This window comes from Polistes dominula, unplaced genomic scaffold (genome assembly GCF_049000335.1).
Source record: "Polistes dominula isolate Pdom_NZ unplaced genomic scaffold, Pdom_raw_medaka contig_78, whole genome shotgun sequence".
Taxonomy (NCBI): domain Eukaryota; kingdom Metazoa; phylum Arthropoda; class Insecta; order Hymenoptera; family Vespidae; genus Polistes; species Polistes dominula.
This window is the reverse complement of record NW_028301042.1, coordinates 747,501-775,024: the sequence shown is the minus strand read 5'-3', so window position 1 is coordinate 775,024 and position 27,524 is coordinate 747,501. Positions and strand designations below refer to the sequence as shown.

General features: G+C 26.0%; 4 protein-coding genes across 11 annotated transcripts in view; 1 reads left to right on the top strand and 3 right to left on the bottom strand.

Moving 5' to 3' along the window:
* The first annotated feature begins 817 nt into the window (after positions 1–817).
* Positions 818–4,445, top strand: Ada (adenosine deaminase-like protein). Of its 2 annotated transcripts, none has more exons than XM_089174971.1 (9): positions 818–890; positions 1,241–1,373; positions 1,529–1,582; positions 1,708–1,835; positions 2,253–2,444; positions 2,577–2,817; positions 3,769–3,904; positions 3,993–4,093; positions 4,207–4,445. In XM_089174971.1, the coding sequence occupies exons 2-9, from the start codon at positions 1,329–1,331 to the stop codon at positions 4,411–4,413; spliced, it is 1,104 nt and encodes a 367-aa protein (XP_089031097.1). In that variant the 5' UTR covers positions 818–890; positions 1,241–1,328; the 3' UTR covers positions 4,414–4,445. The 2 variants fall into 2 exon arrangements, with proteins under 2 accessions (XP_089031097.1, XP_089031096.1); XM_089174970.1 differs by having other exon boundaries at positions 821–890; positions 1,322–1,373.
* A 4,371-nt stretch (positions 4,446–8,816) lies between these two features.
* LOC149031715 (uncharacterized) lies at positions 8,817–10,082 on the bottom strand. The gene is made up of 2 exons (XM_089174906.1): positions 8,984–10,082; positions 8,817–8,906 (listed from the first exon to the last, which is right to left on the bottom strand). Exons 1-2 carry the CDS (start codon positions 9,716–9,718, stop codon positions 8,817–8,819), a joined length of 825 nt encoding a protein of 274 aa, XP_089031032.1. The 5' UTR covers positions 9,719–10,082.
* Positions 10,083–12,494: 2,412 nt separating this feature from the next.
* Positions 12,495–16,217, bottom strand: LOC107066734 (uncharacterized). The gene is made up of 5 exons (XM_089174902.1): positions 16,105–16,217; positions 14,890–16,012; positions 14,196–14,274; positions 13,882–14,062; positions 12,495–13,399 (listed from the first exon to the last, which is right to left on the bottom strand). Exons 2-5 carry the CDS (start codon positions 15,790–15,792, stop codon positions 12,700–12,702), a joined length of 1,863 nt encoding a protein of 620 aa, XP_089031028.1. The 5' UTR covers positions 15,793–16,012; positions 16,105–16,217; the 3' UTR covers positions 12,495–12,699.
* A 778-nt stretch (positions 16,218–16,995) lies between these two features.
* The window catches only part of retn (retained), a 173,778-nt gene continuing 163,249 nt past the window's right edge, over positions 16,996–27,524 (bottom strand). For 5 of the 7 annotated variants that reach the window (XM_089175059.1, XM_089175066.1, XM_089175063.1 and 2 more), the window contains 6 exons: positions 25,248–25,431; positions 21,409–21,770; positions 20,076–20,412; positions 19,797–19,990; positions 19,468–19,656; positions 16,996–17,380 (listed from right to left, as the gene is read on the bottom strand). In XM_089175059.1, coding sequence (XP_089031185.1) covers positions 19,511–19,656; positions 19,797–19,990; positions 20,076–20,412; positions 21,409–21,770; positions 25,248–25,431 — 1,223 coding nt within the window. In that variant the 3' untranslated portion in view covers positions 16,996–17,380; positions 19,468–19,510. The remainder of the gene's footprint in view (positions 17,381–19,467; positions 19,657–19,796; positions 19,991–20,075; positions 20,413–21,408; positions 21,771–25,247; positions 25,432–27,524) is intronic. The other 2 variants (XM_089175065.1, XM_089175061.1) reach the window with 2 other exon arrangements.

The window sequence follows — 27,524 nt, the reverse complement described above, 5'->3', positions numbered from 1 at the left end:
GATGAATAAATGATCGTATTGGTTGATAGTTTCAGATAACAGACACCCAAGTTAAAAGTGTTATTTGAAACTGTTGCTGAGTTGATTGTATGGATTATGTCAGTTCTTTAACATTTCTTTCATATGCATAATTTTATTCATTATTAGTTAATATTTCATTAATAATATTTCCAATATTTATATACAAGGGTGTCGTCATTTTTATTATAATAATTTATCAATGTATTCTATTAGATACTAAAAAACAAATATTTTAATACATAAATAATATCTATATAAATTAATATATTATACATAATAAATTATATACATAAATTAATATTATTATTAATTATGTATATTAATTATGTATATAAATTAAAATTATTATTATTATTATTAATTTATATTAATATATAATTAATTATTATTATATATATTATAATATTAATATATATTAATATAATATAATTATAATCTAAAATAATAAATAATAAATTAAATATTATAAAATAAATTATCAAAATGTCTTCTTCTTCATGCTTCGTTCTTGCTTTTAGAATAAATAATATTAAATACATTTAGAATAAATTCTCATAGAACTATGTTTCTATTTCTGTTTTGTTTATGTAAACTTAAATTAACCTTTCTTAATCTCATAAATGAAAGTTTCTTCAATAACCTAAGTAATGTAAATAATAACAGTCAAGTAAAATTTATTCGAAATGTCAACGTTTAATTAATATTTCAAATCGTTAATAGTTTCATAATTACGTCACTAGGTGTGTTAGAAGAGACTATATATACATCTGCGAGCAAACAGGATTCTAATCAGATTTTTGGAGACTACGTAATGTGCAATGTGTAATCGTGTAACAAATTTTTAATGATCTTACTGGACAATTTATAAGGTAATTGATTGATTATTTAATATTGTTCAATTATTTTTAATTAATAATTAATATATACAGTGACGTGTACAAATTTCTAATCTGATTAATTTTTCATGTTGTATCAATTATTCAATGATAATACCAAATACTGTATATAAAGACATTTATTTGAAAAATTACATGAAATAATTTGTTCAAACGTTTGAACACAGTTTTAGAATTTTGCGTCAGCCAAAAAAAAAATGAGAAAATTATGTAAATGATAAATTTTAATCGTCACTGTATAAAATTATGTCTATATATATATTTCCTATATATTTAAATGAATAAGTAACATTGTTCATTCAGTTATTCAATTAAATTTACAGAAATGATTTAATGAATTTCAACATGTAAATTAAATAAATTTAATGAATTTACATTTATTGTTTATTCAATTAAAATTACAGAAGAGAAATGAGAACTGTAAGCCTAACAGAATGTCAAAGAATTCATAAAAGGGTAAATATATTATTGAATATTTCAAATTATACGTTAGAGATTTATTGTTTTTCTGTTGTATACTTATATGATTTGATTTCTTTTTCTTTTTTTTTTTGTTTGTTTGTTGGTATTTATATTTATAGATATGATTATTAGAAATAATTATTTTATAGGATAGAGAGGAAAATGCCGATAGAATAGCATTTTGTAAAAGATTACCAAAAATAGTAAGTGTTATTATATCGAACATTTCAAATGTTTGTATTTTTATTATTTGTATTTGTATTATTGTTTTTTTTTTTTTTTTACTTTCTTATATTTATTTTAATTTAATTTTCTTATTTCTTCTTAGGAATTAAATGCTCATTTAACTGGTTCTCTTAATATATCAACAGTTGTTAGATATTACGATCCAGATGTAACCAACAAAAGTCTTCATTATTATATTGATTATTTTCATTCACCTAAAAGTTTAGAAAGGTATGTGTGTGTGTGTGTGTATCATTAATTTTTCATTGATTTATTTTTTTTTTTTTTCAACTATTCGAAAATTCCAAAAGAAAGTGAACATAACGCTAAGTTATCATTTTCGTATTAGGTGATTCGGAAAATTGTTTCGTTTTTCTTTTGTAAAAATGAAAAGATAAATTTTTGCTTCGAGATTAAACGTAAATCTTTCAAGTGATCATAAATAGTTGAATTAGATAAATTTAACTTCTCATCGATCTCATGTGTTACTATTTGTCGATTTACATCAATTAATGTCATTTATTATGTCAACAAAAAACGAAACGAATTTCCGAATCATCTAATAATAATTTATCATGTATAATTCTTGTTGTGTTTGTTTGTTTTTTGTTTTTTTCTTATTTTTTAATTTATTTTTATCACAAACAGACATAAAAAATTATACGTCATGAATGATTGTGTATTAGGAACCCAGGAATCACTAACAGCTGCAGTTATGGATGTAATTAAAGATTTTCTGGATGATAATACTTTTTATTTAGAATTAAAAGTCGCACCGCATAATTATAACGAATCGTTAACAAAGGAACAATATATCGTAGCTGTGATTTATGCCGTTCGGTAAATAAAACAAACATACAAACAGACAAAAATAATTAAATTAATTAATCAATAATTTATTAAGACAAAATGTAATATAAATGTCATTTTATTTTGTTATTTTTTATTATTTTTTTTTTAATTTTATTTTAGTTTAGCTAAAATTACATTACCAGGAATTATCGTTAAAATAATATGTTTAATAAATCGAGAACATACTTATGAGGATTGTATAGATACTTGCACGTTGATATTTAAATATTTCAGAATATATAATGATATAATAGTTGGTGTTCATTTATATGGTAGTCCAAATAGTAATGCATCTTCTCATCATCATATTTTGAATTTATGTCGGAATGAAGGTTTAAACATTATCATAAGTTCTTCTGAGGTATATAAATATACTCCTATACAATCTACAGGGTGAATACAAATGAAATATTTCATGATTAACTTATGGTTAAACATTTTTTTTCATTTTCGAACTATAATCTTTCAATTTTATGATATTTCTTTGTACTCACGTTGTTTATATTAGGTCGAGTCATAAATAACTTCGGTTTTTTTATGAGACAAAAGTACGAATGATAAGTGCAAGACACCTTTCATGGAGTTTTTTTTTTTGTTTCATTCTTTGCAATTGTTCAACGTATCTATTGAATTTTGCTTCTAATATTACCTTAAAAAGGTTCATCAAAGTTGGAAATACGTCGCTGCACTCGAGGTTCATATTTTAAGATCGTATCACCAGAACGGAATTTTACTAAACCAATTTCTGACTGTCCTATCAGTTATCAGTCCTGCACTGTATACGCTGTAGATTTTTTCAGTTGCCACTTTAGTGCTATTGTCTTGTTTCAATTCTTAAAGCATTACGTGTCGAATGTAACATTGATTGCATAATAAAAATTGACACAAGACTAAACTGAATTCTCATCTATACAGTGATACTAGGAGTGAGGCTGTGGCTCACAATCAGTCCGATACATAAATACAAACAATAAAATAATATTGCGATTATAAATTGAGATTATAAACTATCCTATTTTTCAAGTTGAATGAAATTGCACATAGTGTGGAAAATTTAATTAAAATCGTTTTAGTAGTTTAGGAGTCCATTGCGAACAAACAACGTGACACATAATTTATATACATTAAGATATCGAAAATCCGTTTGATTTCGGTGACACTTATAATAGGTAAATACGAAAAATAGGTTCTACATTAGTCGCATCGTAAGTTACTTATGACTCGACCTAATAGGATTTAATATTAATGAAATATAAATTATTAATGTAATATTAAGATTATTCAAAGATAAGGTTATTTTTTTTTTTTATAGATTTCTTATCATACGGAAACTTGGGGATCAATTGAATATCTTCCTGATAGATTATCTCAATGTAATCACGTTCATCCTCATTACGATGGTGCAAGTTATTTGTTCAGTAAATTATTAGATTCTAGAATACCAGTTGGTTAGTAATTTCAAATTAACATCATCATTTTTATGTTTCTTTTTTTACTTTTTCTTTTTGTTTATTTTGTTTTGTTTCAATTTAACAGAATTATGTTTGACCTATGACGTTGATACAAATAAAATAAATTCTTATGCAGAACACCATTTTAAATATTTATACAGAAATCAACATCCAATAAGTATTTCCGTAAGTATAAATCATTATTTGGATTCATTTGAAAAGTATAATGTTGCGCATACATTTGCATATGAAATATTTTTGTTTTTTATTTGTTTATTTATTTATTTATTTATTTATAGACCAGAGATAAAGGAATTTGCAAAACAACTTTGTCAGAAGAATATGCAATAATTGCTAATCACTTTGCGCTTACTAAAAATAATCTCTTGTACCTGTCAAGATCTACCCTATTGCAATCATTTGCAACTGAATATGAGAAACGAAGTCTACTTGACATTTTTAATCAATTCGAAAGAAATGAAATACTTCAAATTGCAGATACTTAATACGAGATAAGTAATATATTTTATTATTTTTTTTTTGTATTTTTGTATTTTTTATTTATTTTTTTTTTTTATTCATATATCCAAAATTATATTCGAGTATTTCGATTATTCGAATTGGTTTAATGTTATTTTACATTTTGATAACTTAGTACCAAGTTTTTAATTTGAACAATTATTATTTAAATATTGAACAATTCTGATGATGACTCCATCTCTTATTTTTTCTCTCCTTTTTTCTTTTATCTTTATTTTAAACGAGATAATTTTTATTCATTAAATGAAATAATTTTGTGATACAATTATATCGTTAAATAAAGAAAAACAAAAAAAGAAAGAAGAAAATTATTTAATATTTAAAATATATTCATTGGAGAATGATTCAATTGCAGATTGATTGATAATCTTGTGATAAGCTTTATACCAAAGTCGGGAATTAGTTGAAAAGGTTAGTTAAAAGATATACTACAAAATAGTTATTAAGTTTTTCATGTATATTTCAGTATAAGAGAAAAACTTCAATTGATTAATGTTTTAATTTGTATGGTTTTGTAAATTTTAACATAACAGTACGTAAAAGTTATTATCAGAAAACGTTCAATTTTAATAGTAATAACATAAATCTTTTTTTTTTTTTATTATTAACAATAATTAAAATATATCTTCTTATGTATATCGAAAAATGTCATTAGTAAATAACTGTGATAAACAAAGCTTTAATTATTTCAATATTTCTATGATGGTTTAATAATTTTTTTAATGAATTTCTCTTATACTGAATTTATACGATTTAGTGCAATAGAGTTATCTTTACATTAACCTTTTTTTTAAATATATTTTTAAGTCATTTCTTTTTATTTTTTAAAAAAGTTTCGCATAATTTTAACAAATCATTTTTAATTTGCTTAACTTTGTAACAAACTTTCATTGAAAAACGTTTGTCCATTTCACTTACTTTCGTCGTTTATTTTTTCTTTGTCCACTCGTAAAGAAAAAAGAAACAAAATTGTTCCCCTTACAGAGGGGACAATGAAAAAAAATTACCCAAAAAAATAACAAAATAAAATTACAAAAAAAAACCCCAAAAAAAAAAAAAAAGAAGAAAGAGGAAAGAAAATCTCAATCAAGATTTTCAAGTATAAAAAGAAAACAATAAACAAAGTTTGAAATGAATTGTTCTTTATGAAACATAATAAATAATTATATTTCATAAATAAAATTGTTGACAACAACAAAAACTTTGAATACTAATCATATATGAATAATAACAAAATTGATATTGATTGTATCGTAATATTGAAATTAAATTAGCAATAATTTGTAAATTATAATCGATATCGATACATGTAACACGCGCTGTTGTAATTTTCGGCGGATTTAAAGCAAAAAAAAAAATTTATAACATAACATTTTGTTGCAAAACACAGCAAAGAATAAAATAATAACAGTGTCTAGCAAAATGAAAAAAAAAAAGAAAGAAATACAAAAAAAGGATCTTCTTATTGTAGATTTCATTTGGATTGGAAAATTAATTTAATTAAAATAAAATAAAAATAAATTAATAACTAAAATAATAAAAATAAAAATAAAATACAATAAAATAATAGTTAAAATAAAAACATTAATTTAAATAATAAATAATACAAAATTTAATTTAATTTTATTTGTCAAGTTCACTTCAAATAGTTTAAACAACACTATTTTTGTATTATTTAATCAAAGTTTTTTTTTTTTTTTTTTTTTTTCATTTAGTATATCGAAAATAATATAAAATACCATTTTTGCTACGTTGTCATTTTTTTTTTTTTTTTTTTTTCCTTAAGGTTTGTCTACCCGGGCGTTCAGTCTCACGTTGTCATTTAAATTTCATAATTAATTAATATAAACATTTCTCTCGTTAATGTAAACATTGATTTTTACTTTTTCCAATCTGATTGAATATCATCTTTGAATTGTTTTTTTTTTTTTTTGAAATTCTTTTTTCTTTCTTTTAGCTAAGAACCGAAATGTTAATTAATTCCTTGCTGTCTTTTGAAAAGTAATATTATATTATAAATTTTTTTTTCTCAAATTATTTATTGTAATTGTGTTATATGTAAATAAATAATTAAACGAATCTAATTTATGTAGTTTTTTTTTTATAAATTATAAATTTGTGTTAATGACAAATTATATTTATATTAATAATTAATAAAAGAAGTACTCATTTTGTGAGTAAGTCTCATTCTCTCGAAACTTAGTTGGTTGAAGGTTTCATTTCTAAAACCTGTGATCTGCACACATGTTTTTTTTTAATGACAACTTTTATATTATAACAATATCGTTAGATATTTTTATTTTTTTTTTTGACTATAAACAAAAAACAACAAAAGATAAAATTAACCCTTAGCACTCAGCACAATTCTTGACGTTGGGTAGCAGCTACTTCGCGCCACAGAAATGGCACATTTACAGACCCTCGTATTATTTAGTATAACTTTCGAACCAAATAACAGATTCTAATGATATTAGACTTAAATTAATCTGTAAACATTAAGGAACATATTTACCTAAAGAACTTTTACCAAAAGAACTTATTCATCAAGAGAATGTATGTGTGAAATAGTGTTGCAATTGAAAACAAAGCGAACGCGTTTCATTGTATTTGAAATGTGATACTATTTGATTAATATTTCTTTGTACATTATAAATTTTACTATAAAATGCGAGATATGCTTCTATAAAAACATTTCTTTTACAAATTCTTCTAATCGCTCTTCTCAAATTTTGTCAAAATGTTTTCAAACCATTGTGAGCAAGCGTCTCGCATTCTCTTAAAACACAAAACCCGTTGACAGTTTTTATTATATATCTTTGTTATTTTACTAGATTTTGATTCGATGTCTTGTGCTAATTGAAGATAAAACATCAGGGAAACATGCATGTTTCAAAAAGTTGTGCTAAAATAACTTCATTCCTTGTAATCATTAATAAACTTTAATGTCTCATACGTTAAGACATCGGAGTGCAAAGGGTTAAATGAATGAATTATATATATATATATAAGTATGTATATTTTTTAAATATTAAATAATAATTAGATAAATAAATTTAAAAAAAAAAACACACACAAAGATAATTAAATAATTGAATATTTTCAAAATATTTTTAAATACATGTAATACAAAAAAAAAACTTGAACCTATCTGTAATAGAAAGTAAAATTCATTTTTCAAAACGATCTCTTTTCTTATCTATTTCTTTTTCTTTTTTTTCAATTTTTTTTTTTCTTCTTCTGTACAAAAGTAAATTTTGATGATGTTACTTGTTATTCTGACTGAGATTCGAGTGATGAAAAATAATTTTCGATTGGTGACGAATCAGGTGTTAAATACACTTCTTTGTCTGAGAAACTAAACAAACAAAAAGATGTAATTAATTAAATGAAATTATTCTGGCACATTTAATATCAAATCAATAAATTTGATTAATCATTATTGTTAATTTAGTATTGAAAATGAAATAAATCGAAAGAAGATATAAAAAAAAATTATAGAAACAAATAATAATTAAAAAAAATAAACAAAAAAATAGAAAATTTCGGGATACGTTTGAGTTTCAAGATTCATTGATATTTCCATAATTTCATTTGTCGTAGAAATCGTTTCAACATTATCATCGATATTGTATTGTTCTTCTAAAATATATGTTATCGATTTTGAAAATAAATCGGGATCAGGACGTTTATTATTGGATCTTAAATATTTAACTAAATTTTTTATTGCTTCCTTTGACAATTCTGTTCCTTTGTAATCCAATTGTTTTTTGCGTTTAGACGGTTTTTTTTTATTACACTTTTCATTATAAACATCATTTGCTGATAATAATCTCAATGAAGTTGTAAACATTTCTTTCGATTGTTCATACGGATATAAATATACTTTATAACTAAAATGAAAAATAAAAAAAATAAAAAAACAATAAAAAACAAATCAAATCTTAATGTTAAAGTTTCATAATGTAACAAATTCGAGATAAAAAAAAAAACAAAAAAAAGAATCACATACTAATGCTGTAAAAAGAATGAACCTATTTTTGGACTATAACCGTAAATATGATAATTTATTCTGTAATTTTTGTTAAACATTATTTTATAAATTTCTGTCCAAAGTTTTAAGTCTGTTACTTCGACAAAACCGCCACGTGAGACGACCAATTTATACAGTAAAATAATATCCACCCTTTGATCATTAATTTCAGGTAGATCATCAATTGGCACACCTGAGTAAACAAGAAAAATATATAAAATCATAAGAGACAATATATTTCTTTAGATAATGTAATTAGATTTATCATAACTTTGTGTTAACTTAAATATTTATTTTGTCTTCATAGAAATGTAAAATTGTTTGTTAATTTGAACAATATTATTTACCACGTAAATTCATAAATTTAAATAAATCTTCGGTAAAGAGTATACGTTCGCTGTTAAATAAGTCCATAGATATTAGTTCTGTCTATGATAAATAAATTTGATTTATTAATTACACAAGTTTACAAAGTACAAAGTAAAAAAGGTTCCTTTTTTTCTTACCCAAGCATTAATACTTTCAAAGCTTTCTGCGGTTGACATAGTTTCCTCACTTTCCCTATCCGATTGACTTATATCCAGATCATCTAACAAAGCTAATTGATTTTCATTATATTCTGTTAACGAATCTAATTCCTTCATAATAATTTCTTTTTTAACATCATCCATTGTTCCAAAGTTTGAATTGAATCTTGTTAATGCTGGATATCCCATTATTATACGTTTTTTATTTTCTACTTGTTCATTAATTATAGATTTTATTTGTTCTAATAAATATTCTTGAAATTTTTTACGTAATGCACAAACAGTTGCTACAAACGTTTCATCATTTAAACCTAATTTCATTTTTAATTTATCCAAAAGATTTACAAACATTTCATCACTGAATACTTCATCATTAGATTCTTTTATAAACACATTCATTATTTCTTGCATACGTTGTAAACATTTGAAAGTATCTTCATTCATACATTTGTAATATTCCTTATCATAAGATATTAATTTTTGTATTATACTTTCATGATTGTACCATGGTGAAAGTACAGGTTTTATAACGAGTGGCAGTTTTATTTCATGTGATTCATTTGATTTAATAGATTGATTATCTATCATCATCTGTTCATTTCTTTTATTTATACAAACATCAGATTTGTCCTTTGTTTCTAATTTATTCGATTTCCTAGTTAACAGTTCATATTTTTTATTACCTATCGTTACAATTATTTTATCTTTTGTCATATTATCATCATTCGAATTACATTCCTCGATTTGAAATTGTTTTTTGCCAATGTTGATGGAATTATCAGTAATTATATTTGTTTTATTCTTAAGTATTTTCTTTTTCTTTTTCTTTTTTTTTTTATATCTTCATGATGCATTGATTTGCATTTTTCATTTGATACATTTCTTACAATTTCATTATTCTTATCACTAAATGATGATCCTTGTGCATAATCGTCGTGAACTTTTGACATGGTGATTAAAAATACGTTTGTAGATATACAATTGTTTATATTAAACACACCAAATCTTAAATTTAACGAATTTTCAATCGAACTTTATCACCAAATACATTTTCATATTGAATTAAATATCAATGTTATTCTTTTGCACCAAATCAAAATGAAACTAAACAAAATAATTATAATAATTTGTAATTAATAAAATGATTTCTACTAATTGTTAATCATATATTTATGTTTCATATTATTCTAAATAATCTATTGTACCTTAAGCACTCAATTAATAAACAAAATTACACTTGCCAATGATCAAGCATACTTGTCAATCTAAACTTCTTATTGGTTGTAAAATTCATTTAACTAAAGTATATCTTATATTGTATATAATTTTTGTCATTTACAAATGTAAACTGTAGAATGAACACAAGCAGAATGAGAGTAGAGAGAATAGTCAGAGTAACACGTGACAAATCTCCATTAGACCATAAAAAACAGGGCAGAGACTTAGAAAACGCTGGAACAACAACCTGAATGCACAGGAGGCAAGATGACGAAGAATGAACAGGTGACCTGCCTAGCATAGAACAGGAAGAAGAAGAACAAGAACAAGAAGAAGAAATGTAAACTGTTGAGTCTAAGTTCAATCGTCTGACCATCGGACTGGGTGGTCTTTCTCTGCTGCGAAATGCATCAACTCGAGGTCTCAATTCTGTCACCTTTCTCGTTCACCTATCATTACTGAGACCCTAGCCAGGTGTCCGGCTCAGTTCTCCACTTCTTTCCCTTATGGTTGTAACTATCACCACTTTGTAAGTTAATAAAACAAAAAAGGGATATTATTTATTATATGAAATAAATTAAAAAAAAAAAAAAGTTTAAACATTTGTACGATAAACAGTAATTTATTAACATTAAGTAATTAAACACTAATACAAAGTATGAAATATATAAAAAATACAATAATGCTTAAAAAAGAATTAAAATCTTTTAAAATATGGCTTACGTTTCATTGAACTCTTTGGAGCACGGTGGGACTAAGAGTCCCAATTTTTTGATACACCGTAAATACACAGTGGGACCATTTTTAGTCCCATCTCAAAATATTGCAATAGTTACATTCTTATAAATTTATATTTCGTGTTATTTATGCTAAACAATTGGTATTGTAACATTTTCAACAAATGTTACAAAATGTAGGTAATTAAATTATTATTATTCTTTCTTTGTTTAATATGTTTTTACATTATGTAATACAATTATTAATAAAACTATATACCACAATTATGTTTCATTTAAAATTCAATCAAATTTCTAGGCAACATGGAGGGGGACTTATTTTATTATCTGAAATTTTGTGCAGCAAAGAGTTAAATCACTTTCTTCAATCAAGTTTTTTTTTATCTTTTTAATAATAATCGTTTATATTCTTTTTTTTTTTTTTTTTTTTTTTAACGAGAATGTTTTAAACATACGATCATTTTTCTGTTTTTTTATTACAAATTCCTTGGCCTACAGTCTTTTACTCTCTCATTTTTGGTTCCTTTTTTTTTCTTTTTTTTTTTCAACTTTTCATTCATGCTTTGCAAATATCATTTATTAAATTTTCAATTGATTATCTTTTACTTTTTTTTTTTTTCACTTAATTCTACAGACACACGTGTAAAAAATATGTTTAAAAATAGAAAAAAAAGTCAAATAGTAAATTTTTTCTTTCTTTCTTTTTCATTGATATTAATTAATGATATTAATTAAATTTTATGACGTTAATAGCTTTGTCCATGATAATAATCGAATAAGTAGATAATATAATTGAAGACATTAAAAATTAATTAACATTTATATTAACAATGAAATGCGTAATTATTTAAACAATTTAAAATATATATTATAATAATACCTACATGAACAACAACAACAACAAAAAAAAAAATCAAAAACATTTATGATTTAGCAAATGCTTTTTTTTTCTTCTTGCTACAAATCAAACAATTGTCAATTCAATATTAAACAATATATTGAAAAATTTTTACTCCCCGATTAAAAATTGATGTCATTTAAAATATATTACTTAATAAAAAAATACTTCATATAAATATATATATTAAATTGAAAATCTATCATTTTCATTGTCATATAAATTATAATCAAATTCAATTAAATACAATGTCTTAATAATATTATCTAATTAAAATGTGTCTATTTTTTTTCTTTTTTTTTTGGTTAAAAACAAATCAAATTGTTATCAAACAAACAAATAAACAAAATAAACACACTTGAGATAAACTTATTTCAATATTACACATATTGGTCAATATATGTATAAATAAAATATACGTTTTAATTAATTAAACAAAAGAAATCTTACATTTCTTGAGTTTACGTCAAATATAATACAAAAAAAAAAAAAAAAAAGAATAATAATAGTAATAATAATAATTTTTTTTTTAAATCATTGTGTTTTACGCGTCTTGAAATTATAATTTGAAAAAAGGAAAAACTTTCACAGTTTTTCCATTACAAAAATAAGATACAATGTATTTTGTGTAAACTTATTAAATAAAGTAACATTGATTATTAATCAAGTAATTTAAAAATAGAAATAACAAAAAAATTTCAATTTATAAATAATGGACAAAACCAAAACGTCATGATAAAAAAAAATAATAATAATAATAATATCGATAATAGAGTAAAAAAATGTTACCAAAATGTTAACAAATGTCTAACTCAGACATTTTCATTTAACATGGACTCATGTTACCATATTGAATTAAATAGATTTAAGGATAACTTATAAATGAAATAAATGGCAGAAAATAGAAGAAAAGTTAGTACAAATAAATGGAAACCCATTTGTAACAATTCATTTTGTGTTAATGATTTTAACACGTTATCTGTAGTAAATTTAGGTCGTGATGGTTCTAATGATTGTTTTATCTCATTTAATGTTTTTGAAGATACCTTACTTTCAGTTTGATCAATTAACTTGTCTTTTGTTTGAACTTTTGATTGTAGCTGCTTTTGAATTTCAATAGTTTGTTCTACTACTTGTTTTATTTGCATTAATTTTTCTAAAGACAGTTTATTTTTAGTTTTAGCATTTTTTGACTCGCCTTTTTTAGGAATTTTTGATCGTTGCTTTGGAATTGTAACACATGATGATGATGATGATGACGATGATAATGACTTATTAGATTCATACATTCTATTTTCTAATTCTTGTTTAAATAACATTAATTCAGTAATTTCTCTTAAACATGGATTCTTCATAATGTTTAACATTTTTCTTTTGTTCAATTTATAATCAATTTTAGGCACTTCTTTTGCTAATATCATACCAAATTTGTTAGAAATAAAGTCAAAATATTCTTTACTTGTCATTATTTCTTCTATCATATTTTTTATTAATGAGGGAGATTTTTGTTCGCATTCGTATGCATGTAAATATTGTTTGTACCTGAAATAAAATAGAAAATAATTAATAATAAAATAATACAATTTTGGATCTCTCGAAAACGTTACTGAATTCGAAAAAATGGGTTATTTGGCACTAGTGCCATCTAGTGTTAATTCATATGGATATAAAACTTATTCTATTTCAAAAAAAAAGACGTATCAAACTACTTTTAAAACAAATTGCGAGATCTAAATATTAAATAGCGGCTTCAGGAGGAGACACGTTCAAAAACGTTGGGGTGTCAAACACCCACAGTGCACTTTAAGGGTTAACAAATTACTTAAAAAAAAATTCATATTTTTATTTCATTTGCCATTAATTATTTGTTTTGGTCAGTTAGTCAATGGAAAAACAGTTGCAACGACTGACATGCGAAAATTGCGCCATTCATATTAATGGATTGGTTTCAGAGAGCACCACAGTCAAAGGATTAACATTTCTAATTATCCAAATTGTAATATTTGAAATAGGTAATAACTTACATTATTTTTAATATTGCCACGTCTTTGCTATTTCCACCTATTCCTAAATTTTCCGCTACAGTTTTCCAACGATTTTTTCTCGTAACTTCTTCATAACCACCACGACCTGTAACATCTCTGTAAAGTACGAACAAATCTAATTGTCTTCCGTTAATCTTTGGTATTTCGAGAATCGGTGTTCCTAAAAGCAAAAACAATGCAAACAAAAATATATAAAAATACAAAATACAAATTGACTATTATTATCATTATTATTATTATTATTATTATTATTATATTCATCATAAACGTTCAATTAAAATTTACACACTTACCGGAAAGTTTCATAAATCTAAAGAAACTATCAGCAAAGACTGGTCGTCTATGGCAAGATCCCATAGTTTTTAAATCCATCTAAAAATGACAAATTGGTTTCTTTTAATATCATTAATTGAATATTTTTTCTTTTTTTTTTTTCAAAAATAAATATACGATAATTTTGATAATTGATAAACAATTAATGTAATTGTAGGATTATGGAAAAGAACTATTCAAAAGTAGTCTAAATAGAAAAATATATTCATTAAACTATAAAACAAAACAAACAATTGTTAATACTAATAATTATTTGAAATTATATTAATCTTATTAAATCGTATTTCAATTTTCAATTATTATTATTCGTTTCGTTCAAACGCGTGAGTTTACGTTCTATCTATTTTTTTTTTTTTTTTCTAAATTTATTCTTTCTAGGTCATATAAACTTGTGTTACTCAATTCTGCGTTCTATTTACTTCGTAATATTTACATCACAGTTAATGAATCTATATATATATATATATATATATATATTACATTAAGATAATGTGTGTTGGTGTGGTGTTATATATGAGAACAAAGTATTCTTCCAAAAATAAACGAAATATAAAATAAATTGTTAACAGCGCTCAAATAAAATAAAAAAAAAATAAAAATAAATAAATAAAAAAAAAATAAAAATAGAAGAAAAAGAAGTTGTACCATTCTTACCTTAGCTGAATTAGATTTTCTGTGAGTTTCATCTGTTTCAGTAATTTTCTGTGAATATTTTCCTATACCTTTATAATTTATAGCCGGAACTATTTTATTTAATTGACTTATATCATAAGTTTTATCATACTCAAGGATTTCTTCTATACTTTGCTCTTGCCAATCTGGTGCATTACGTTTTATTACACCGAGTCGTACCAAATCCGGTGATTTAACAACTTTAATCTTAATCTTTGAATTTAATTGTTTATTTATTACATCTATGATCAAATTAGGAGTTACTACTTTTAAATATGCCAACAAATCGATTCGTGTTAATTCATCTATTGCATCGATTAACGAACGTTTAGCAGATTCTAATACTTTTTCTTGTAATTCTTTAGCCAAATTTTTCACATTTACATCATCAGATATTTGGAAATATCCTTCTCTAATCATTTTACGAATTAATTTAACCCAGATATCTTTTTTAGTTTTATCAGCATCAATATAAGCATCAGAATCAGAATCAGAATCATAATTAAAATCAAAATCCAAATCTTCATCAGATTCATTACTCTTTCGACGTTTGTTTGTCTTACCAAAAAATTCATTTATTAGCTTGTCATCATTATTTTCACTTTGTTCAGTTTTATTATTCATTGTAGTAGAATTATCATTTAACATCTTAGGTGGTTTCTTGAAATACACTTCATTCAATTGATTGCCTATCGTGATCGCCAATTCTCCTCTACCTTTGATATCATATTTTTCTATTAGAAATAATTTACCTTCTAATTTAATCCAATTCATACCACTCTTTCCTACTTTTTCATATTTCATTATTTTATCAATATTATATTTAGCAGGACTACTTTCCAAATCTACCGAATCTAACGAATCAATTTCATTCATTTTAAGCATTGTATCGATGATTCTATTTTTAATTGCCAATTTTAAATAACACACTAAAGATTATAATAATAATATTTCATTAACAGACGCACTTTTATCGTGAAAATATTCAAATCAGATCGAATTTCTATTTAATGGCTGATAACTCCCCACTTTTTTTTTCTTCCTTTGTTTGAATTTAGAATAATTTCCAATGGAACTAAATTTTTTTTTCCTTTATCTGCTCAAACTGAAATTTCCAAATTTTCTTCAATTAATTAATGAAACTTATTCAAAATATTATTTCTAATAATTACTTTGAAATGAATTAATTAAACTCACTGATGTTTCAACCCCGTATTATAATTCACAATTGAACGCTCTCAAATGTAGGATTAACTTTCGTCTTCGAAAGATGGTAAGCACAAAATGACGACGACTAGGATTCTACAATGGGAATAATATATATTAGAAAATGGACGAAATAGAGTGGGGAAAGAAAGCATTAGAAAAATCTAACCGGAAATGATGCTACATTTTCATCCTTTTAGTTTAGAAATAGAACTATCGAAATTATTCGAGAAAATTCAGGATAATAACGTTTTATGTTTATTTAAAAACAAACGTATGATTGTAAAAAAAAATATTAATTATTTTTTTCTTACGTTTTATTGATATTATTAAGTTACTTATGTTTGTTGCAAATTAATTATTGTAAATAAATAATGTATGAAATATATATATTGTTAACTACTGTCGATCTGTTACCAACTGATCAACTGATGAACAACTTTGTTCATTATTTGAGAAATATTATTACCAACAGTCGAGTTTTTACCAACAAATGATTTGACGATTTATATCAGAATATAAAAAAACAAGTAGATCCATTAATTGAACTTTATTTATTTATATTTAATAATATCTCAAATTTTAATATTTAAATTTGTAATTTTTTTTTTTAATAATCCTCACACATTAACGTATCTTATTTATTTATAAATAATCTTAGAATAATTATACAATTTTGTATTGACAATAACATTAATTAAAGGAGAAGAAAATTAAATTATACAAAAATAATAATAATAAGTTATAAAAAATAAGGGACAAAACAATACCAAGTACTGATATGAAAAAAAAAAAAGAATAAAATAAAAAGAAGAAAAATAAATTCTGTGTAAAAAAAAAAGAAACAGAAACAAAAACAAAAAAAGTTTTAGAGATAGGAAATAATATTACAAAAAAAACATTGTATTTTATTTTCAATATTTGAAACAAGAAAAATTAATAAAATAATCATAATTACGTTAATTACATTTATTTGTTTGTTTGTATGTATGTACGCTGGTTGTTGTTGTATACAAACATTTTTCTTTAATCGTAAGCTCAAGTTGCTTTAATTTTTATTATCTTTTTGATTATTTTTCATTTTGCAAAATCGATCAAGTGTTCACATTAAGTGTAATAATAATTTGTTTGTTTATTTTGTTTTTTTTATTAAATGATTGTGTGTCTTCAACTGGAGTGGGATGATGGTAAATGATGATGTCGCATCGTTGATTACTTTTCCATATTGACCAGCAATTATACTTTTTATCGTCAATTATTTCGTCACCTAGGATAGAACAAAATTGACTAAATAATTGTCATAATGAAAATTTCAAATAAATCATCATCATCATGGTGTTTCTTTTTTTTTTCTTTTGTTCTTTTTCTTTTCTATAACACATAGACAAATTGTATATTGCTCGTAAGAGAACACGTGAGACTATAATATTGTTTCGTGAATATATTTTAAACAAATTTTTATATATGAAAAATAAAAAAAAAACAGAGTTGGAACAACATTACAATTATATGAATTATTTCGATTATTTAAAAAAAAAAGGGGGTACACCAATAGGTTCTTAAAGAAAAGGGTTTTTCACATGTTCTGTTACAACTCCTCTATATATATATATATGTATATAAATTTTTTGTTTATAAATAAAAAACAGAATACAAAAAATATTTTTAAAATTTTTATTACAAAAACTTGATTTACAAAAAAAAAAAAAACGAAGAAGAATTATTATGTAGCATGTTTGAAAACATTTACGCATGTGATATACACACAAATATGTATACGTGTATAATGATTATTATTTAATTAATATACTGATTATTATTTAAATGTATATTATTATTATTACATGTATTATTATTATTATTATAATTATTATTATTTTTATCATTCTTATTATGATTTTAATAATAATTAATAATGATAATAATATATGTAATAATATATAATAATAAAATAATTATTATTATAATAATAGTAATTATTATTATTATTATTATTATTATCATTATCATTATCATTGTAATTATAATTGAATTTATTTTAATTGCAATTAAAATAAATTCAATCAAAATTCGCGTTGTGTGAGAAATGTAAAAATCACGTGTGTTGGCGAAGAAACAAAAATTTTAAAAATAAAAAAAAAAAATAATAATAATAATTATATTAACATGTGTATTGTTATTATAATTATTATTATTAATAACAGTATTAGAATTTATTTCCAAACAAAATTTTTGATTTATGATTTATCCTTTAAGAGGAAGTGTTTTATATAAATGTGTGTATGTGTATATTTAAATATATAACATAAAAAAAAATAATAATAGTAATTTTTAGGAGATCACGCGGTTCTATATATAGTCAAGCGTGTTATTATTATCATTATTATTATTATTTTTTTTTTTTTTTTTTTTTTTAAGTATTATTTAATTTACCTATTACTATTATTTACATGTTTTCTTTTAATCATTGTTATTTACATTTACCTATTAAATAGTATTATTAATAGTTGCGTTTTTTAATTTTTGTATTATTTGTATTTAATAGGTATTTACAACTATTTACATTTAAAACATAATTAATAATATTTGAAGAAGTTGCCTTATTCGTTTGTTTTTTTTTCTTTTTTTTTTGTAATTTTAATATTTTTAATTTTTTTTAATTTTTTTTTTGTTTATTTATATCGATATTATTATTACTATTATTATTATTAAATTATTCATAATAATTATGATTAATGTTAATTATTCTATTACTATTATTATATTCTAGCGTAAAATACGTAACAAATTATAATACAGATCAAAGCTTATCAAAATATCGATCAGAAGATCAGACTGATAACTTGAGGAGTCATAGTCAAATTAGAAAGAAAAGGAAAAAAAAAGAACTAAAAACTAAAAACTAGAAAATATATTTGCATAGAATTAAAAAATAAAGAAAAAAAGAAACAATAAAATAAAATAATTACAAAAGGGGCTTTTATTCTCTAATTTTTTTCCTTAGAATTTAGATGCAATTTATAAATTGCATAAGTCTCTAAAAATAAAAAATAAAAGTATTTTATATTAATGTCAAATCAAACGATTAAAAAAAAAAAAAGAATAATAATAAAATTTACAACTTATTTTAGAATTAGATACATACAAAGGGTGTTCTACCCTAATCAATAAGAAAGGAGAGTGGAATAGAAAAAGATTGGAGAATAGAAAAAGTTTGAGAATAATTTACACTTAAAATCTATATCCAAAAGGTATACATGCATTATTCAACTAATTTGATAAACTTTGATGAATATACCTATACATATATATATATATGAATATAAACTAAATGAGATTAAATCAGACTATTACTTTTTAAAAGTATTTCATTCGTACTATGGTATATCCTTGTGAATTATTTGTCATTATTCGTTGGTGGACTTCTAGAACTAGATGAATCTGATTTTGATCCTGATCTTGAATCAAAGAATAGGACTCCTCGATAAGTTGCATCTTCTATTGTAAGACTGACGTTCAATGAACCCTCATCGTTGTTAGCTTCTAAAATCAACAAATAAGAAAATTCATTGAAAGTTAAGAATACATTTTAATAAAGTAATCAAATAGAATTGAGTATGAATTATTATTATTATTATTATTATTATTATTATTATTATTCATGCTCAATGTGCACAACATGCCTGTGCAAATTCTGATGTTTCGTGGATTAGATGAGGTTGATGGTTGAGCAGTTTCTGGAGATTTATCCTCATCGGATAATCGTCTTTTTCGACCAGACGTAACTGAATCCGTATCCCTTTTTCGTTGACCACTGGTTGAAGATAATGGGCTTGGTCCACAAGCTACAGAAGGTGAGGAACATACGGATGATGACCTAAGCAAACCAAAACAATCAAATCACATTAAAATCAAATTGATTAGACGATCATCCTCATAAATGAATATAATATTCTTCTTACCTAACACCAAGATCCAATGCTTCCCTTTGTGGTTCTGGGCTTGGCACAGGTTGCAACGAGGATTGTGATGGTTGTGGTGATAAAGAGGAATGATGCGCAAGTGCTGCTGGGTAAATCGTGTTATTACTACCAAAAACTGCTTGAAATTTGCTCAATGTTTCGTAAGTTTGTATGTTTGAAGATATGGGTATGGTTGTTGTGGTTGGTGTCGAAGTACCTTGCTGACATGGTGACGATCCTGCCGTTGCAACTATTCTATCTCTATGATACAACCTAAAATATTCTGCCATTCGTGCTTCAATTTCACTTGGATTTACGTTCGTAAGGGAAACTGGAACTATTCAACAAAAAAACAAAAATACAACAATTTTTTTACAAAGACGATAAATATTACATCGAATTATGCAATAATTTTTCTTTATTTTAACCCTCTCCTCCCATTTACCCCCCCAATTAGGTGACAACGTGAAAACAAATTCTATTACATACTGTACATATACTCTAAGGGTTATATTTTAAGTATAAAATTATGTAAAACCAATTCGTCAATTTACCTAACCATTTACAAAAAAAAAAAAAAAACAGATTCTAATCTAAAAGTTACATTTGTCAAAAAAAAAAAAAAAAAAAAAAATACGAGCCATCTTTTTTCTTTTATTTTCTTTCTCTTGGATGACTTGGTATAGTAAATGAGGGAAGTATTGGAAACGGTAGCAGCACTGTAATAGAAAATTGGAACGAGGGTTGGTTCGTTGGTTGGATGGTTGGTTGGTTGCTTGAGAGAGAGATAGAGTGAAAGAAGAAGAAGAAGAAGAAGTGGATGAGAAGAGAAGGAGAATGGGGAAGAGGAGTAAAGGGGGGACATGGGCTACGGGGTTAGAGGGGGTAGGGTACGGGGGTAGGTAGGGAAATAGGAATGCTCGTTAGGAAGAGTCATCCGTTAACGCCTGTCTCTCCAAGGATCGTACAATCAATTACATCTTCTATCTCTCTTTCTCTAACACGTCATCGTTGTGGGCTCCTAACTAACGATTTAAAATAAACTCAATCTTTCTTTCTTTCTTTCTTTCTTTCTTTCTATCTTTCTTTCTCTATTTTTTATTTTTTTTTGTTTATTCTTACTTTTAATATCCGGTGTATAACAATCATTCGACATTTACTTTTTTTTTTGTTTTTTTTTGTTACAAAACATTGACCCGTTTGTGAATAATTTTTCAATTAATTCGAAGGTTTTTTTTTCTGGGGGTTAGGGTGGGGGTGGTATGTATAAAGATAAATTTTGCTTTAATGTACATGTATAATTATAAATAATAATAATAATAATAATACTTACAATTTTGTGAATGATTCAAAGTTGCTTGTGGAAGTTGTGGTAATTGTGAATGTTGCACCAAAGACGGATGCATCGAATTACCATTGACCATGGATTGTGCTGAAGTAACTGCAGCGGCTGCCGTAACCAATGAAAGTGGTGAAATTTGTGTATGCAGTTGCATGGCATTAGGCGATATTCTCGAACGCATTGACAATGACGTTGATTGATTTCTTTGACCATCGCTACCAGATCCAGATGGATATTGTACATAAGTATTTCTACGTCCTTCACGACGATTACCATCTATGGCTAATTGTAAATCTTCACGGGTTGATAAATTTTTTCTATCGCATTCGTAGTCGTATAAATATTTCATATATCTGAAATTTGATGATAAAACTAATTACAAACACATTTATATATTATTTGAAACATTTCAATTTGCAATCATCTTCTTTGAATATTTTCGTTTGAATTAATATTATGTGTGTGTGTGTGTGTGTGTAAATGATAGATAATTTTACATTTTATTTATTTACAACACATTGTATTTTTGTTATCTTGTCAATTTTCTAAGGGGTGGAAATTTGTTAAATTCACTCAGGTTCTTGTTAAATTCATTCAATTTGCAAGTTCACGTTTTTGTTTCTTAGCTTTTAAACAGGGTTCTCTCTCTCTCTCTCTCTCTGTCTCTCTCAGTACTTTAGATCAGTGTGTATTTTTGTTTGCCAAAGCTTACGTATCATTAGCGATAGAAGGAAGGAAAGAAGGATCTTAAGTATACAAACTCAAACATGTTATATTCGCGTTTGTACCACCTGTCTGTAATAGTTGATAGTGTCATCCAAACAATACGTTCACTATCTCATCTTTCTCGTTTTCTAATAGCATTGATTCTAAAATCATCTTTTGATTACTTTTAAACATTCGGTTTTAAGATCAAAGAGAATTTTTAGATCAAAGACAAAAACATAACTATGGTGTGTTCAACTTTTTACAACATTTTTACGAGCTTTTTGTAAACTCAAATTCAAACTCCTTCTTCTTTCTTTATTTCTTTTTCTTACTTCCAAATAAGAGAAGATATGAAAGTGGAAAGAAACTATAGTCTTCTTTCTTTCTTAACGTCCTATGAAATTCGATTACCATCCAGAGAAGTTGAGATTTATGCTCCCGAACGAAGAACATCGTATACGTATGTATAAATGGGTGGGTGGATATATAGGGTGACTTAAAAAGATCAGAACTAAACTAACATAACATAATAATGAGATCAAATAGATTTAAAATAGTCTTCAATTTATTGGAAACATTTGAAATTCGTACAAAAATTGCATTTAACATTTGACGTAATCTCATTAGTTTGGTTTTGGTTAATTGGTTGATCATTTTTCGAACACCCTATACGTATATATGATGTTGTTTTATTAGTAACTGTGCGTAAGTAGAGAGAAAGAGAAGAAGGTTCATCGTGTGCCGGGTTGAACTTTTAAAGTCGACGGCTAGTTTTGCTGGGCCACAGGTATGGCCAGACAATCGTAAAAACCGAACGATGCCCGCGCGAATTATAGGCCATGTCTGAGAGACGTCTCTTGTGCATGCCTTGGATTGAGGGCCCCGTGAAAAAAGAAAGTGAGATGGAGATTTTTTTGTTTTTTTTTTGTTTTTTTTTTTCTTTTGAAAAAGTCAATGTCAGTGTTAAAGTAAATGGGAACCTCTCAGATAACACGTCAAGATAAACAATATTTACGAATTATCACAATACGTCAAACGATTATTAGGGTAGGATGAGAAGTAGGTGAGTGTGTTCACTCACATGTTATTTTATTTTAGTTGTTTCATTGGATAGGGGGTGAGTTTGATTAATTTGAAAAGAACTTTTTGTCCAGTGTAAATAATTTAAATTAATTATATACAACTAGGGGTGCCCCTTGCAACGCGTTGCTGCAACTCACAATCAGTCCGATACATAAATACAAACAATAATATAATATTGCGATTATAAATTGAGATTATAAACTATCCTATCTTTCAAGTTGAATGAAATTGCACACAGTGTGGAAAATTTGATTAAAATCAGTTAAGTAGTTTAGAATTCCATTGCGGACAAACAACGTGACACGTCATTTATATATATATATATAGAATGATATAGAAATAATAAATCATTATGAATAATAATAATAATCCGTAAAATAGTATTAGACGTAAAGAAAAAAATTTTTGTTCTTTTCCAAGAAAAAGAAGAAATGATGAATCTCGTATAATATAAATGTCTCACTTATCTTTCACGAATCTTGTTCACTTTATTCGAGACAGAACAACCCAATGACGATTCTAAATGGGGATTGAGAAAATCGGCCGACCGAGGAGGAGGAGGACAAGGAGGAGACCGTCAAAAACGACGACGTTCACGTCTACAAGATGAAAAATACAAAAAGTCGAAGACGGGGTTTGACGATAGGGTGGGTTAAAAACACGCATCTTAAGAACCCAAACCAAAATGTAATATATAAAGAAAAATCAATTAAATAAGGTGAGGTGAGGTGGATGTGGGTGGAATTTAAAAGAACAAAAGGAAAAGAGAATAATTTTAATGAAAACAAAATTAAATGAATTTAATTGAATAATAAAAAAGGGAAAGGAATCAAACGAATAGAATATGCATGTGTGAGATAGAAAAGGAAGGAGGGTGGTGGGTGAAGGTGGGGTAGGAGGAATGGTTTTAAAATTGAATTAAAAGAAAACTATATCTCTCTGTAACTTTATTTATCCCTTTTTCTTTTTTAAGGGAACACATATGCTCGCGAAAATAACTTCTCAACATTCGTGGTGGGCGACGTGAACGTCTCTCGATGGTACATCCATCATTCCTCTAACCGGTCATAGAGGAGGCACTAGCGTAATGTCTTGTAAAAGAGAAAGAGATAAATAAAGAGATAAAATGAATGATAGAAAATGAAAAAAGAGAGAATGAGAGAATAAGAGGAAAGATTGGTGGCAATCGAATCGATTATACGTTCATCTCGTTTCACGCCTCGTATGTGTACACCTCCTCCTCTTCCTCTTCCTCTTCCTCCTTTCTTACCTCTTTTAACGTATGTGTTAATAATATAAGTGTGTATCTGTATATGTGTATGCGTGAATGAATGTAGTTTCTACTAACTCGAGAAAAAGTTTTGAAAAACCTTCCGAGAATCCGTCCAAATCCGATTACACGGTGCGTTTGTCACCGTCCGTTTTAAAGTATGTGAGAATAAAAGAGAAAAGAGAGAGAGAGATGGGGGTAGAGAAAAAAAATGAGGGATGGTTAAGTGAGAATACACGTTTTTACAGTTTTTATTCACGAGTGAAGTTATTTTTTTCTTTTTTATGTTAACAACGACGAAATTACGAACGATTGGTTTAGTTTTAATTAAACGTGAATAATCATTCTCATTTGTGCTAGTTAGCCACGTGTGTGTCTGTCATTTTTTTTTCTTCTTCTTGTTTAAAATTATACTAAAGTTAAATATAAAATGTATTCTGATATTTCAATGTTTAAATATAACTTGTACACTTTCATTATTATTATTATTATTATTACGAAATATTTGAAAATTGTTTGAATTTTATAAGATGCAAACTCTTATTGCATTTGAAACAACAAACATTTGTTTTAACTTTGATTATTATAAGTTGGTTGAAAAAAAAAAATGAAAGGATAATAATAATTGTAAAATCGTTAAATCGAATTGGATTGGTGATGAAGTAGTATTAGTGTCACACCCCTTTTTTTTTGTTTTTTAAGAAGACAATTATAAAGATGAAATCCCATTTGTAAAAGATTAAGAATAGAAATTCAACGGTCTACTTACTGCGTGCGTAAAGTAAATGCGGCGGAAGTGATACTGGATGGTAGTTGTAGACCTTTGATGATTTCCTGCCATAGTTTTTTGTTAATAACATCAACCAATCCGCCACGAGCTATCACGAGATTAAAAAGTTCGTAAAGATCCAATACTGATTTAGCCATTATGGGTAATCGATTTATCGGTGATCCTGTAACAAAAACATCAATCAAATTATTATCAACATATCTGTTAAGAAAAAAAAAACAACAATTAAATCAATTAGAATAATTTGTGTGCATTCTGCAAAATGCAATAATTATTTATTAACAAACAGAAATAGGTCCTATAAAAAAAATAAAAAAAAATGGGTTTAAAGTGCAATAATAATAAAAAGAACAAAAATAATTGAACAGAAAAGACAATGTGGTAATTTACACGAAATGTTGAAAAAGAAAAAGAAAAGAAATGCTATTAAGGGCGGAAAGGGAAAATTTCTTTAAGAGGAGGTGAAAGGGGGTGGGGTGGGATGGGATGGAAAGGGTAGTAACCAAAGAGCGTTCCTCATTCGTCGCGTGATGGACACGACGGCAAATTCGTCGATGGTTTTACGTACGAGGCTGCGCAAACCGCTGAAATTTTACGAGGTTTGCCCAGGGCTGCTAAAGGGAGGAGAAGGAGGAGAAGAAGGAGGAGGAGGTGGGGCGTTAACAAGAGCAGTAACGAATTCGCGAGCATCACGCGAACGGCACACGCTTTTTACGAGCTCTCTTTGCGAACATCACAGGTGGTATGACAAAACGAAAGAGAACTTAAACGAACAAAGAGAGAAATACAGAAAGAAAGAAATAAGAAAAAGAAAAACGTAAGAGTAAGAGGGTTGTTTTATTCGTAAGGGTGCGAACTTATTACGAATTAATCTCATTTTCTAGTTACAATATTACATTACCTTATGCTGCATGAATTTAGTTATTTTTGTACAATGAATTTATTAATTTTTTTATACACAGGGGTGAGTTTGATATTACAAGTATAATATAAATGAAAATATTAGACATAAAACAAGCCTATTATAAAATAAATTTTGAATTATGATAAAAAAGGGGGTTGTTATGGTGCAATGTATAGAAAATTTAATAAAAATTCGTCTACCAACCAATGAACTAACCAACTACCAAACGAAGTAACCAACTAACCAACCAACCAACCAACCAACCACCACCAAGTATGGTAGTCTTCGAGCCATCCAATTTTACGAGCCTGTCCGAGGGTCGAGTTAACGGGGTGTTAACAAGAGCATTGCGCTCGCGAGCGACTATCGTGCGCGTTCGAATCGCGTAAACGTAAACTTGCTCGTAAACTCTTTCTCTCTTTCTCTTTGTGGGCCTTGAGTTAGAGTAGAAGTAGAAATACAGTAGAAGAGTGTAGAATACGTTTCGCGTCGGTGTAATCTGACAGCAACCAGTATACAACCGTCAAACACAGCACCGGTAAATAAACGAGTAAACGAGATGATGGGTAAAACCAGTAGTGGCTAATGTTGTTAACCAATCGAAACTTTTGTCTCTCTTTCTATTTCTCTTGACACGAGTTTCATTCATTTTATTTTCTTATTGGACTTCATTTTTAAATTCAAAGATCATTTTATCAAATCCTAACTTAAAAGTAGTTTGATTCACATTAACATTATTTAAAATTTTGACAGCATTTTCTTAAGGGTTGTGTCAAAGGGTAGAAGATTATTTTCATTGAGAAAGACCAACGATGAGTTTTCCATGTAATTACAAACATATTAAATTTTCTTTTATAAAGTGTGCATCATTTGAAATGATTGTGTACCAAAATGGCGTCAAGTATCCATTAAAAACTTCGTACGATAATATCTTGAAATAATCTTCGTGACAAATCTATCTTTTTAATTCTATTAAAATCTATCAAATTTAATTTTATACAGTAAAATATCGTTTTTTTTTTTTTTTTTTTTTTTACAAACAACTAAAACAAAAAAGAATTAGTCATAACACAGTATAATACGTTTAGGTAATTTTCAAAGATTCTAATTTGAAGAAATAAAAAAGAGGGAGAAGTAAAGTACTTTGAGAGTACACCGATGGCGTATCGCAGGATCGTTTATCCGCCATCGAGAAGGACGAAGGGTGTAGAAAGAGAACAAGAGAGAGAGAGAGAGAAAGAGAGAAAGAGAGAGAAAGAGAGAGAGAGAGAATTGCCGCCATATTCCTGCGAGAGAGGCAATAAAACGCGTCCGCGAGGTAGGGGAACCAGCAATTTCGGGCTATCGAGCGT

Bases quoted from the DNA above. Each gene is read 5' to 3' on its own strand.
- Ada (XM_089174971.1), top strand. From the start codon at position 1,329: ATGAGAACTGTAAGCCTAACAGAATGTCAAAGAATTCATAAAAGG. The intron at 2,445-2,576 runs GTAAATAAAACA...ATTTTATTTTAG, and splicing joins GCTGTGATTTATGCCGTTCG to TTTAGCTAAAATTACATTAC. The intron at 4,094-4,206 runs GTAAGTATAAAT...ATTTATTTATAG, and splicing joins AACATCCAATAAGTATTTCC to ACCAGAGATAAAGGAATTTG.
- LOC149031715 (XM_089174906.1), bottom strand. From the start codon at position 9,718: ATGACAAAAGATAAAATAATTGTAACGATAGGTAATAAAAAATATGAA. The intron at 8,907-8,983 runs GTAAGAAAAAAA...TATTTATCATAG, and splicing joins TTGAAAGTATTAATGCTTGG to ACAGAACTAATATCTATGGA.
- LOC107066734 (XM_089174902.1), bottom strand. From the start codon at position 15,792: ATGCTTAAAATGAATGAAATTGATTCGTTAGATTCGGTAGATTTGGAA. The intron at 14,063-14,195 runs GTAAGTGTGTAA...TTTTGCTTTTAG, and splicing joins TAGATTTATGAAACTTTCCG to GAACACCGATTCTCGAAATA. The intron at 13,400-13,881 runs GTAAGTTATTAC...ATTTTATTTCAG, and splicing joins GTGGCAATATTAAAAATAAT to GTACAAACAATATTTACATG.